We start from the raw sequence: 13,962 nt of genomic DNA, 5'->3' as shown, positions 1-13,962 counted from the left end.
TCGCCATCCTTCCTAACACACAATGTGTCTGGCATGTTCAATGTAAATAAGTGTTGCTACAAAATAATTAGCTTCAAATTGGTGCTGACGTGATGGTCTAATTCATAGTTTTTTGGGTGTTGATTAGATAAGGAGACTACTTTACTAAGCCGAATTTTGTCGTTGTGCAGTCGGTCGTCTCTGGTAAGACGGACCCGGACACGGTGGTACTGGAGCGCTGCGCAAAGACCGGCGACGTGAGAGTTGCCGAGATCTGCATCGGCGCAAAACAGCACAAGACCGTTGTTCTCGGTGGGTTGCAAGTAGACGTCTTTTCTGTAATATTGCTGCACCATGTATGGTGCTGAAAACCTTTCCAGTGACACCATGCGCACACGCGACTTCCGTTAACTACGCATGTTAGAGCCTTAAACAAATCTGATCGGGAGTATCAAACTTCATGTATTTACACGCCCCTTTCATACGTGCTTTAGTTTCTTTCTTTAATAGAGGGTCTGTAAGAATGACTTTCAGACAGCTTAGCTGTGACTGCAACTAAGCAAGCCAAGTGCCGAGCAACCTCCCGAGCGACGAGCTCTACATAAAATTTGCATTTTGGGGTTCACAATAAGAAGAGCTCCATGATTCTGTGAGCACACTACACGTTGGAGTCTATATATATCGGATCCATCTCAGCTCAGCACTAAAGATCTGCTTTTAAGCAGTCAATTTCCCTCTTTCACTTGACGAGGGGATTCAATATCTTTGTCTCGGCCACCTAGAACGGTTTAACTGTTCGCAAATTCCCGTCAACCATGTCGCACCACCCCGCCCTACCTGGCCTTTAATGTCCAACCTTCAAAACCGCCTACGATGCCATGAAGAGGCGAGTGGCAAACAGGGTTCGACGCTGTACCCATGGAAGTCGTCGACGTTGGCTTCTTGCAGCAATTAGTGGGCTCTCCGTCGGGGCCAGCTTGTAGTGATTTGGAAATTGTCGCCTTGGGTATCGTTACTACTTCCAAAGCATGCGGTGGTGGCTATCAGCTCGAAGGGAGCTTTTTTTGTTTGCCCCTCAATGCAGCAGCTGCCTAGACTTGACCCTGGTTTCTCGGCTTCTTGAAAGAAACGTGCAATGGTTTACAGACATTGAAACACATGGAAGTGACCATATTCCGACGTACCTGAAGATCAAGGGACTATCGAAATACTCCTCCATGACGCTCCGGCGAATTGAGTGGTTGGCGTTTCGGTCGCACATGGAGGGAGTATGTCAGCAAGGGAACCCTTCAAGTCCGTAACACGAAATTCAAAAAGCCATGCAAGAGGTTACGCGTAGTTTCCAGCCTTTCCCGAAATATGCAGAATTTGAAGCAGAACTGCAGCGACTACGAGCAATTCGCCGGCGGGCTGAACGAAGATACAGGAGAACTAAATCTATCCATGATCCCCGAGAGGCAAGGCGGATGCAAAAGAAGATTCCACGTCGCATCGATGCACTACAATCTCAAAGATGGAAACGTTTCTGTGAGTCCTTGGATCCACGTCAGCGATTATCTCAAATATGGAGAACCGTGCGTGGGCTTCGCGTATCACCACAACAGCGTGTCCCTTTCAAAGCCCTCGCTTTGCACCAAGGTCACAGCGAAATTGACATTGCTGAAGAAGTTTGCTTAAGACTTTCCAGCTTGCAGTTCCAACGCGCAATTACACCATGTGCTACTCCTGTGCCACGGGATTCCCGCATGGATGTAATTTTTTCGCTGGAGGAGCTTGAAGCGGCACTGGCGACTTGCAGGCGCTCTTCGTCACCTGGCCCGGACGGGGTTACCTATACGGCGCTCGCCAATCTTGGGCAGACAGCACGACTCATGCTACTAAACCATTACAACGAGTCTTGGCGCAACGGTTTGGTTCCACGTGACTGGAAATGCAGCCGCTTGGTTCCACTTCTCAAACCTGGCAAATCACCGTTAAACATGTCATCGTACCGCCCCATCGCTCTGGCCAGCTGCATAGGGAAAATAATGGAACGAATGATTTTGACTCGCCTGGAATGGTACCTGGAAAGTTACAACGTGTACCCAGATGCTATGGCTGGCTTCCGGCGTGGGCGCTCATCCATAGATAATGTCATCGATTTGGTTACATTCGTTCAGCATCAAAAACGCCGGAAACGACTCACTGCTGCATTATTCCTAGACATAAAAGGCGCCTATGATAATATAGCACATTATGCCATTATAAATGCTCTTACTGAAGCCGGCATCGGTGGCCGCACTTTTCAGTGGCTGTGCAGTTATTTGACCGACAGGCATTTCTTCGTGATGACCGAGGATGGCGCCACGACTCAACACCAAACGTGCCGTGGAGTACCACAAGGCGGAGTGTTAAGCCCGACGCTTTTCAACCTAGTGCTCGTTGGACTAGTCCGATCCTTGCCCAACACAGTTCAGGTATCAATATATGCCGACGATATCTGCATTTGGGCGTCTGCCGTAACACGGCTGCAGGTACGAGCACGGCTGCAAAAGGCAGCTACGATAACATCTCTGTACTTGCGAAAACAGAACTTAGAGCTGTCTTCAGAGAAATGCTGCCTTGTTACATTCACTCGGAAGGAAATGAAGCGTTATAGTGTAAAGGTCAATGGGCAAGCAGTAGCAAATGCACGAAAACACCGCTTTTTAGGGGTAATTATTGACCGAGACCTATCATGGAGCCCGCATGTTTCATACCTGAAGAAGAGATTATTGACAATAATACATCTCCTCAAATTTCTCGGCGGGAAGTCATGGGGCACTTCGGTGCGGTCAATGCTGCAGCTGTATAACGCCTTGTTCCTCGACTTCGCAAGATACAGCCTCCCTGTGATTGGCAACACCTGCAAAACAAACCTGCGTGTACTCCAGGGACTACAAGCTCAGGCCCTAAGGACATGTCTCGGTCTTCCGAGGTGTGCGTCTACAGCGGCAACGATCGTCATAGCTCGAGATCACCCAATATCAACGTACTTGGCAACCGACGCTCTCAGGGCGCATATTCGGCACGTTGCCCGATTACCTTCTCACCATCTTGCCGCTCTACCCACAGAAAGGCCACACACAACCTTCAGTCGTTTAATTGATGCCAATCGCCCCTCATTGCCATCGAACTACATGCCTGCAGCAAGACCATCCTTACCTTTATGGTGCCTGCACAGACCTGACATACGCCTCACCATCCCAGGAATCATGAAGAAAGCCAACATGTCCTCGTTTGCCCTTAAGCAGGCCACGTTAGAACATTTACATGAGGTGCACAGTGGCCGCGTACACGTTTACATCGACGGTTCAGTTACATCTGCAAGCGCAGCTGCCGCTGTGCTGATACCAAGAAGATCCGTCAAGATACAGCTAAAGACGTCACATGTATCATCAACGACAGCTGCTGAACTCGTAGCCCTGCGTGCGGCTCTTCATTTTATTAAGGAGGAACCATCTCAGGCATGGTCAATCTTCTGTGATTCCAAGGCAGCCCTACAGATTGTACTCTCAGCACTGCGCCATGGATAACATGAGCAGCTCGCCGCAGAGATCAGAGAAGTCCACCATCGACTAGTTGACGAAGGACACGATATAATATATCAGTGGTTGCCTAGTCACTGTGGCATACATGGCAACGATCGAGCAGACGCAGCTGCCCGATCTGCCCATGACGGCGTCAACTGCGTTGCCATTCCTCTTTCGAGAGCCGACGCAGCGAAAAAACTTGCCACACTTGCGCGTGACCTGACATTAGCCCAGTGGAATTCATCCGATTTCACAAGTGCACGCCTCCATACTCTGGACCCTAATTTACAGCTCCATATTCCGTCCGAACTTCCACGACGTGACTGCACCCTTCTTATCCGTCTATGGCTTGGAGTAGCATTTTCAAATGCCTACTCTTTCCTTATCGGAATGGCCAACAGCCCACTGTGTGACTTCTGCGGGTGCACCGAAACGATCGAGCATCTTCTTTGTCAGTGCTCTCGTTTTAACCTCCAAAGAACTGTCCTCTCAGCCACCTTAGACAAACTGGACAAGCGCCCAATGACAGCAGACAAGATCCTTGGAACCTGGCCTACGCGAACATCAGCGCGATCCGCTATGAAGGCGCTGCTGCGATACTTGAAAGACACGGGACTTTCTGACAAATTGTGACAGTACACTGTGTGGCGCAGGACTGTACGGTGACACTGCGTAAGACTAGGAATGCCTTTGCGGGTTGCGTGACAGTGCCCACAGAAATAGTTCGTGTGTACGTGCGTGTGTGTGCTTAGGTTTTTTTCCCTTTTTTTATCCTTATTTCTTTCTCACCTATTGCATCCCCTTTCCCTTCCCCCAGAACAGGGTAGCCAACCGGAGATAATCTCTGGTTAACCTCCCTGTCTTTCCTTTGCCTTTCTCTCTCTCTCTCTCTCTTGCCCCTCAATGGTCGGCGCCGGGCCACGCCATCGTCCAGGCAGGCTCTGGTGAAGTGGTCACTTCGCGGGAAGCACATACGAATGCCCGTGCCGTTTGGAAACGCAGCACGGCCGATGAGCCAATGCAGCTCGGGGTCCCAGAAGTTGTTTCGCTCATTTGAGTTTCGGTTATTGAACGTTACATGGGTGGGGGGGGTCGCACATGAAGAAAGTCATACAGAAAGAGCTCCCGTAGTGGGAACCCTGCAATGGGACCTCTTGTTAAAATATGCGTAAATATAATTCAAAATAACAGAAGCAATTGCGACATACAAGCAAACAGCACATACAAACGCAGGGAGTTGGCAAGAAGAGAAAGTAACGAACAGAACTAATCAAAACTGAATAACATGTGCAAATAAATCAGTAAATAAGTAAAGGCTTAATTAATTGTCACATATGCAAGCAATAGAAATTGAACACTAATAAGTCACACGACCTGAAATAACTGTATAAACCTAAGGATACACGAAATACACTGTTGAGGAGAAAGAAGTAACGACAGCGATCGTCAAATATATCAACTGTTCATGAACAGGCGAACTGAACGTTTGAAAGAAATTAGCGAGGACTAGGTTTTAGCCTCCAAGGGTAGACTATGCACATTTTGATGGCAGAGAAACTTACAATATTTTGTCCGTAATTAGTGCAAGCCCAAGGCAGTAAGTTATTATTATTGTGGGAAAAACGTGTATCATTAGAGTTGGTGGTAAATTTCTTTCCTACGCTATAACGAAGACTTGGATTAGGCACGATGCGCCAGGCCATAATGAATAAAAAAATAAAATAATATTTGAAGTCAGAAAGATATTTAATAAGGAAAGTAGTTAGACGAATGAGCATGATACTCTTGGTTATAATACGGAGTGACTGTTTTTGGATATATTTTAGAGGCCATATGTAAGTTTTATGTGTATGACCGCATGATTCGAAACAATACGTCAAATGACTATGAATGAACGCAAAATAGGAAGAAGTTAGCGTAGGGAGCACGAAATATTGACGAGCATTGAGAAGAACACAAATGCCGCCAGCAGTTCTTATTTTTGTTTTATTATTGTGTGCATTAAACATTAAACAACAGCCACGTATGACAAGGAGAAATGTGCACTGATTAGGTGAGTATATTGCATAGTTATTCGCATGCGCCGGCATTAAGTTACACCGTTTTTAGACCTAAAAGTTAAAGTAACAAACATTGTCTTAGATGGAATAATAACAAGCTTATTTTTTATGACACCAAAGAGTAACACTCTGAAGATCACTATTTAGCTGGGAAGGTAATGCTGGAATGGAGTCATTTAAAGTGAAAATGGTGGTGTCATCAGCGTAGAGTAGGGGTTCGATGTGTGGTGAAAAACAGTCTGATAGGTCGTCAATGTAGATGAAGAATAAAGGAGGGCCTAACATAGAGGCTTGTAGGGCCCCCATGTTTGTTGTCTTGGTGTCAGAAAGCACGCCTAAAATAGATGCAGTATGAGTACGATTAAGTAAGCAGTTCTCGCGGCGGGCCAATTATTAGTTATTAGTTCTCGTGATGGGCCAGTTATACCATCCGAAGAGCGTTTGTCCAAAAGAATAGAATGAGTGATCGAGTCAAAAGCTTGACTGAAGTCGATGAAGACTGATCCAAGAAAGTTGCCGTCGTCAATTGTGTTTCTGATGTTTTCAGTAAGTGCAGCCAAGCGAGATTAGTGGAAAGCTCCTGGCGAAATCGAAACTGATGTGGCGATAGTAGCTTAAATTTGTTACGGCGATTTGTAAGAAGCGCCGAAAATAACCTTTCAACGACCTTACTAAAAAGGAATAATAACGACGGGCCTATTTCTATTGACGATTGATTTCTCAACTTTCATCTAAATACGTGATATCTTGTTTTTCTCCCGTTCAGAAGGAAAAATAGAGTGCTTAAAGATTAAACTGACAACATCAGCAAGGACAGGAGCGAGGACATGAACAATGTCCTTTATTTGCCTAGCGGGTTTGTTGTCAAGTCCAGCTCTAGTTGTTCCAGATTCAACATCGTATTGCAGACCTCAGTGGGAGTGGTTGGGAAAGATAAAAAGATTGCAAAGAACGACGACTGTCACTAGAGTAAGAGTGCCCGGATTGTGTTGTGGGACTAGAAAAGTATTGGCTGAAGGCATTTGCAATGGTATAAGAAGTGCGACAGGTGTTTCAATGATGACAGATGTCAGTAACACCAGTTACATAGCTAGATTTATTTGAAAATGGATTAAGTATACGCCACTGCTTTCCTGTAGTCATACCGGCTTGAATTGTTACTTGTTCATAGTAATCCCGTTTCGCTTTTTCTAATAGTAGAGTTGACATATATTGATATTTTTTGCATCGCTCTTTTACACAGAGATTTATGTTTTTTCATCTATTCTCGCTATAGGTTGTCTTGTCAAACAAGTAAGAAGACCTTGAGTTAGCCATGGGTTTAGGAAAGATGAATGTTTTCTTCAGCAGAAAACATTATATGTTGAAGAAGTTATAGCATTAGATGTGAGTGAAGAAAATTCGCCGTAGGCCGCCTCGGGGTCTGTGCAGGTAATGACATGAGACCAGTCCATTGGAGCTATTGAATCGGTGAACCTTTTTTTGTCGAAGACCGATCTGGAGAAGCAAGTATTGGAAGGAATGGCTACGCGTCGAAAACGAGGCTGTATGGGCAAGTAGTCAGTTATATTAGCATGGACGATAAAAGCCTCGGTAGGTGTAAGTAAATTTGTTAAGGCTTCATCAATTAAAGTACCAGAAACGTTGCCAATAGAGCGAGTTGGATCGTTCAAGAGCGAATCAAGACCATATCCAAGAAAAATACTTTTATAAAGAATCCGAGCTTGAATCATCCAATAAGTTGATATTGACGCCGCCCACGATAACTACGTTCTTATTTTCTTTTGTTAATGTGTGAAGCAAGATATCAAGTGAGGAGCAAAAGTTGGTCACGGATGAGCCAAGTGAACGATATATACAGCCGAATGTTTGACGTGTATGACAGCTGCAGCTAAGATTAACAATTTGAATCCAAACTGCCTCGCAACCGGGCGCATCAAGAGCCAGGTCAATTCTACGTTTGCAGATCGTACTGTTCGATATAGGTATCGCTGCGCCACCGCAACACGAGGACACACGGTGGTGATATCCTGCACTGTCATTTGGAAAGCAAAACAAGTGTTTCTCGGAATGAGTAAGCCAAGTATCGGACGCACAGATTATCGAAAAACGGAAACGAAGGGAGAAAGAAAGGGCTGGAAATCACAAAAATGCTCGCGGAGACTGCGCGCGTTGAAGCGGATGACAGAGCTATAGGCCTGAGATGTTATAGAATGCGGGTTATTAGAATCGGGGTAAGGCCTTGTGATGAGAGGATATCAGAGGAGATTAGTGGAGATTAGTCCTGGGCCGTGAAAACAGCAGAGAAAGCGAAAGATAAGCGCTGTCAATTATGTTGAGGTGACTCTGGTTTGGCCGCCAGCTCGTTTGACGTCCAAAATACGAAGTGAGGGGGACAATGCGCATGCTCAGTGGTGAAGCGCACGACAACACCGCCACGTCTAACTGTTTCGCAGAGGGTGGAGGCACGGAGCTCCAACCGGCGAGTTCAACGAACGGAACGAAGTGCTGCCTGTCCGAAGAGCAGATAATGCGGCTTGGAAGGCTCGCCGGAGAGGTAAGCGCTGTTTCATGCAAGTCATCAGTATCTGCCTCACAGCTTAGGTTACGGGATTCCCCCTATGCAGGTAAATGATTTATTAATTCATTTATTAAGTCAGACGGTCGGTCGGTCGGTTGACTTCTAACAGAACAATGAGTATGTCGCTGAAAAAAAGCCTAACCGTAATTCAATAAGATTTATTGTTGGGCGAGTTGATTCCTAAGGCGAGGAAATAAATGGACTGCGCAGAATTCAAGACGAGTACGTACTAAGGAAAACGGACAAGCGCTAACTTTCAACTAACTTTAGTCTTCGTCAATATGTGTCTCTAGTCGCACATGCTAGAAACATGTAATCAAATTGTCACCATCACAGATTAGAGCAAGCCGCGTAAAAGCACTTCTCGCTATCAATTAAAGAGCTACATGTGTCACTTCGCGCTTGCCCGTGTCCCTTACTGGGTCCTTGTCTTGAATTCCGTGCAGTTTATTTAGAGCCTCGCAGCCTTAACATTAGCTCAAAAGTAAACTACATTAGGAGACCCATGTACCAATGTACCTACCGCCTGTACTCACCCTAAATCGTTGTCTAATGTAGCTAAAAAAAACCTAGTTTATGCTTGTGGATTCATTGGAAATGCTTTTGCGGAAGGATGGTAATATAGAATTGTGCAACTTGTAAATTATGGACATTACTTTGATTTTGTTGCGCTTTGCTAGCTGGATTTATCGCAGATATAACTTGCGGCAGCTTTTAAGTTACAGGGAATATTTCTTTTTCTTCATTGTAGCAAATAAAAATAATACTACATATAGCAGAGTCTGGGTGTAGGCCACTTTGTGATTCATTATTTGGGATGTTAGCACAAAGAACACACGAGAACACCTCTTCGTATTGTCCCTTTCTTCATCTCGTGTGTTCCTTGCGGTAACTTCTCAAATGATATTACATAAATAGCTGTATATGTAAAAAAATTTAGAGCATTAAATGCAATGCAAAACTGAATGTTGGGGAGATGATTTGTCTAGACTTCGCTACTACGATTATTCTCGCTGCAATAAACAGCGTTCGCAAATTATTCTTGATATTTTAGGAGAACGCATTCAGCGCATGGTCCTGTCATGTCGTGCCTCGCTTTTGTCTTCGTTGTTTCAGCTGTAGTATTCAAGAGTATTCTCGATACCCTAAGCCGTTCATTTTTTCTCAGCTACGCTGTCACAAGAGTCGCAAGTAATGCAGTGTTTGTGTGATGGTTTATGTAAGTGGCTTAAGAACGTCGTCAAATGCTAGATCGAAGCAAAATAAAATCGACGCACCTATTGATATCGTTGCACAACCTTAGCCGCCGTAATAGAGCCCTGCACAGGTACGACTTGCGTCTCTATAAATAATAAATGTTATACCACACATGACATGCGGTATTGCACTGGTAAATTGACCAGCGCATGAGAATTTCGCTTAGCGAGATATCAATAGCAAAGGCTCCGGCAGGCTAGTTCTTGCTTCACTGAGATTGCTGCCATAGTGTTGTACTTTGAACTTTTTAGTAGCATAAGCTCAGATATTCCTGTAAGCTTAAGTTATTTTTCTCATGAGCGAGCTTCCGTAGATCCCATGGGCTATTGACGCTTCTGTTGTCAATTATTAGTAAGTTTATAGTCACGTCATTACCCATTGAACCCGGTTGTCTTTCTTGCATTTGCCAGAACGCTAATCCATGCTGAATTGTACCTTAAAAGCTTCTGCGTGTATTATGCTTCCAACACGACGACATACGAGGTGCTGTAGTGGCTTCTGGAGTTATATAGTCCAACGTGCTGATCGGTAATCTTTACTGACAAGTGGCGTACGGCGACCACTGTAGGCTAACACCGTTTTAATAAATGTGGCATTTCTTGTAAGCTGTGCTGGACGAGTGAAAGCGTCGTGTTCTCATTTAAACCCTTTGCAGCTCGAGAATGCCTTCGGAGGTCCGCGAGACGTGGAGTGGGCGTTCAAGGGCGACACGCTCTACATCCTGCAGGTACGTGACTTGCAAACGATATAAGAAAGAAAGTTTGGGTAGCGAAGGAAGCGGGGCGCAAAGAAGAATGCGCCCGCTCACTGGTCATAACGTGATAGGTTTTCGTGTTGTAGGCGCGTGGTGCTGACGTTTTCAAGCGGTAATGCATTGTGCGAACAAGTCTGCGAATTAGACATCGATACACGTCACCGCATTCCCACTCGGAACTCGGACGAGACGAACACTATGGTTCGTTTCGATCGACGACAAAAAAGGAACACGTTTCTTTCTCAGGCAAGGAAACGAAGACCTAATAACAGTATGCTTGGTTCCTGGGATGGAGGGGCTGTCTATGTTCATGAGCATTTATATCAATTTAATGAGCAGTTGTTCGGTGCCGCCATTGCACGCAAGAAATTATTGTCATGGAAATATGTGTGGACTATAGGGGGTGAGGTGTTCGCACGTCAAAGTGAGCTGACTGATGCTCTGAGGATCACTGATCATGGTGATCTGGAAAAAAATGACTAGGTAAAGTCCGTTTCCTAATATGGCCTATCGTACCGCCATGAACTGCGAGCCAACTTGTTCTGGCTATAATGTTGAAGGCTTCAGAACGAAGCTCGGCTCTGTACAGAAAGGGCTCAGCGCTATTCATTTTAATGCTCGAAGTATAAAACACAAGGATGGCAATCTGAACTTGTTTTTTTTTTTTGCTTCCATAAAGCAAATTTGATTTTTTGTTTACAGAAACATGGCTAACGTCCCATGAGGGTAATCCCCACTTTGAAGTTATACTTATAATGAATTATTAAGGCTTCACTTCCAGAGAGGGGCTCTCTCTGTATATGTAAATAAATTGCATAAACATTCTGTAACAGATTATTTTGCGTAGTAGATTCTCATGTTGACTGCATCACTGTATCTATTAAAAATGCAGTGGTCGTTGCAGTATACAGACCTCCTACTTCTAACAAACGGCACTTCTTAGACTTCCTAGAAATTTCACTGGTGTATCTAACTTCCACCGGATGCGTATTTATTATTATGGATGACATAAATATTAACATATTGTCGAACGATTCATGTGCAACGCAATTCAATACTATCGTTGCATCCTTTGCCTGCTGGAATTGTATATCTTTACACACAAGGGTAACTGTTGAAACAAGTAGTCTACTAGACGTATGTATAACAAATATGGTGGCTAATAACATTCTCTCTGGTGTCCTATCCCAGGAAATCAGCGATCATTGGTCAATCTTTTGCTTCCTGCCTATCATGTACGACATAGATGTGAAGGTCCCACGGTTATACAGAGTAATTAATGCTAACACGATGAGTATGTTCAAAACAATAGTTGAAAGTTCACATTGGTAAAATTGGTACGATACAACTAATGTGAACAAAGCATATACTGCATTTATTAAAGTTTCTTTGGTGCTACAACAATGCATTTCCGCTAAAGAAAATAAAACGTTCAAGAAGTTTAAGAAGCCTTGGATGACTCGGGAACTATACAAAAGAATTAAAACGAAAAACCATTTGTATCACAAGTTTATCAATGGCCGTGATGCAAACACTTTCATTGAATTGTAAAAAATACAGAAGAAACTTAACCAGGATATTAAAGTAGCTATATCTACTTACTGTATTGATTGGTTTACAATAGCACAGTGTGGCAGTAGAAAGGTTTGACGTGAAATTACCTTTTTAAGTAATAAGTGTAATCTAGACCCACCCCTTACCGTTATGACAAACAATGGTGAACTTACAGGCTCTCATCTCGCAACCACTTTCAATGATTTTTTTCATTAATAAAGCAGATTTTATATGTACGTCCGTGACTTCATCTATGCTACACGCACTTTCTAATCGAATCACTCCCTTAAAAAATATATTGCGCTTATGCCAACCGCTACTCATGAAATAGCTTCAATAATTTTTAAGGTAAGAAATCATTTTTCACCTGGGCATGATGGTATACTAGCAGTACCCTTGAAGCACGTATCTTCTTCAATATGTGACGTCTTGTGTTACATTTCCAATCGTATGTTAGAAAGATGAGGGTACCCACATCCGCTGAATATAGCATGTGTATGTCCAGTTTACAAAATTGCTGGAAACAATGTCGCATTTGGAAGCAATGTCGCATAGACGCATTTCTGTTCTACGCGTTCTATCAAAAGTCTTTGAGGGTGTCAATAATACCCGGCTCAAAATTTGTTTCCATAAGTACAATCCTATTACTCCCTCGCAGTATGTATTTATGCAAAACAATTCAACAGAACAGGCGCTGTTAACAGTAAAGGAAAACGCTATTCTTAATATCGGAATGAAAGACTACACTCTTGGCGTTTTCTCAGATTTCCAGAAGCCCCCTCCGCCTCCTCCCCGCCCCATTCGAGTGGGTCCATCACAGCACCCTGCTACGCAAACTTAACGGTTATGGCATACGTGGTATTGCATCCGACTTGCTAAAGAGCTATTTAAACAACAAATTGCAGTATGTTCTGGTTAATGGCGTACCTTCGGTGAAATCGGCAATTCAGCATGGTGTTCCTCAAGGATCAATACTAGAACCGTTATTGTTTTTAGTCTACATAAATGATATCGCTAACATATCCGAATCGTCTAATCTGGTCATGTACGCTGACGATACGAACATGTTTTTTCCATCCCATTTCTTGTCCCAAATGGAAGCTACGGCAAATGCATATTTAAGAAAGCTACATAACTGGTTATAGGCATAGACTAAGCCGCAATTTATCAAACACTAACTACATTATTGTTCTTCCTAATAATAGAGTAGGAAATATCACTCTGACAGTTGTCTACGAGCATACTTAATTAGAGCGAGTTTCAAACCAGAAACTTCTTGGTGTTTGGTTAAATGACAATCTTTCTTGGAATTTTCACACCACCAAGTTAATGTCTGATCTGAGAAAAACAGTCGGCTGTTTGTATAAGGTATCTCATTTGTTGCCCCCCTGGTTAAATGTGGCCATGTATTATGCACTCCTGTACTCAAGATTATCATGCTGTAGGTTTGTTTACGGAACTACGAAGTCCAGCAATTACCTCAAACTAATTTCATTTCAGAAACGTGCTTTGCCTGCTATTGAGGGACTTCATGGCAGACCTTCAGGTTTACCTACGTCACCGCTATTTCAGAAACATGGTATCGTTAAAGTAGAAGAAGTATATCATTTCAGTATACTGAAGTAGATCCATCGTCATAAATTGTACTTTTCTTGTGGAGATAATTACAGCAGCCGATGTGCTTTCCGGACGAAACCTAGGCTTGTTCCAAGCACACTCACCAATTACGGCAAGCAAACACTAAGCTGCCAAATTCCAACGGTATTAAATCAATTTTCCTTTGAAAGTGAATATTGCCTTCCACAAAAACGGTTCAAATCTACGAATAAAAATGCCTATTGTTACAAACTGAATCAGTTATATTTAGTCGACAAAGTTTGCATTTTTTTGTATTTATTTCACTATCATTGACATGTTTTTTTTTTTCTCTAACGCTCATGTTGCAAGCTTTGTGATATTGTTTCTGCCTTTTAGGACAGATATTTTTATGTTTGTAAAAAATTATGTATCTTTCTTTGTATCTTAGTCACTCTTTTCTAGTACAAGTTTCATGCATATTAACTTACTGTGCCATGCTTTTTACAAAGCTTGAGAAATTCATTGTGATCTTGTTGTGTAGTGCTCGTGCACAATGCCAGCTATTCTACGGGTGACCAGGACCTTGTCAGGCTCTTGCGTTTTACCTTCGCGCCCTCTTTTCGTTGAGAAGAAATAAACTTTCACTTT

General features: G+C 43.5%; 1 protein-coding gene across 2 annotated transcripts in view; it reads left to right on the top strand.

The window, feature by feature from the left end:
• LOC135897914 (rifampicin phosphotransferase-like) overlaps positions 1 to 13,962 on the top strand; it is a 219,183-nt gene that overhangs the window by 99,056 nt on the left and 106,165 nt on the right. For both annotated transcript variants that reach the window (XM_065426606.2, XM_065426605.2), the window contains exons 19-21: positions 171 to 291; positions 8,047 to 8,147; positions 10,084 to 10,155. In XM_065426606.2, the coding sequence (XP_065282678.2) occupies positions 171 to 291; positions 8,047 to 8,147; positions 10,084 to 10,155 (294 nt within the window). The remainder of the gene's footprint in view (positions 1 to 170; positions 292 to 8,046; positions 8,148 to 10,083; positions 10,156 to 13,962) is intronic.

The sequence above is a fragment of the Dermacentor albipictus genome, chromosome 2 (assembly GCF_038994185.2).
Source record: "Dermacentor albipictus isolate Rhodes 1998 colony chromosome 2, USDA_Dalb.pri_finalv2, whole genome shotgun sequence".
Lineage (NCBI taxonomy): Eukaryota > Metazoa > Arthropoda > Arachnida > Ixodida > Ixodidae > Dermacentor > Dermacentor albipictus.
The sequence above is the reverse complement of the archived record's forward strand: the minus strand, read 5'-3'. Positions and strand labels throughout refer to the sequence as shown.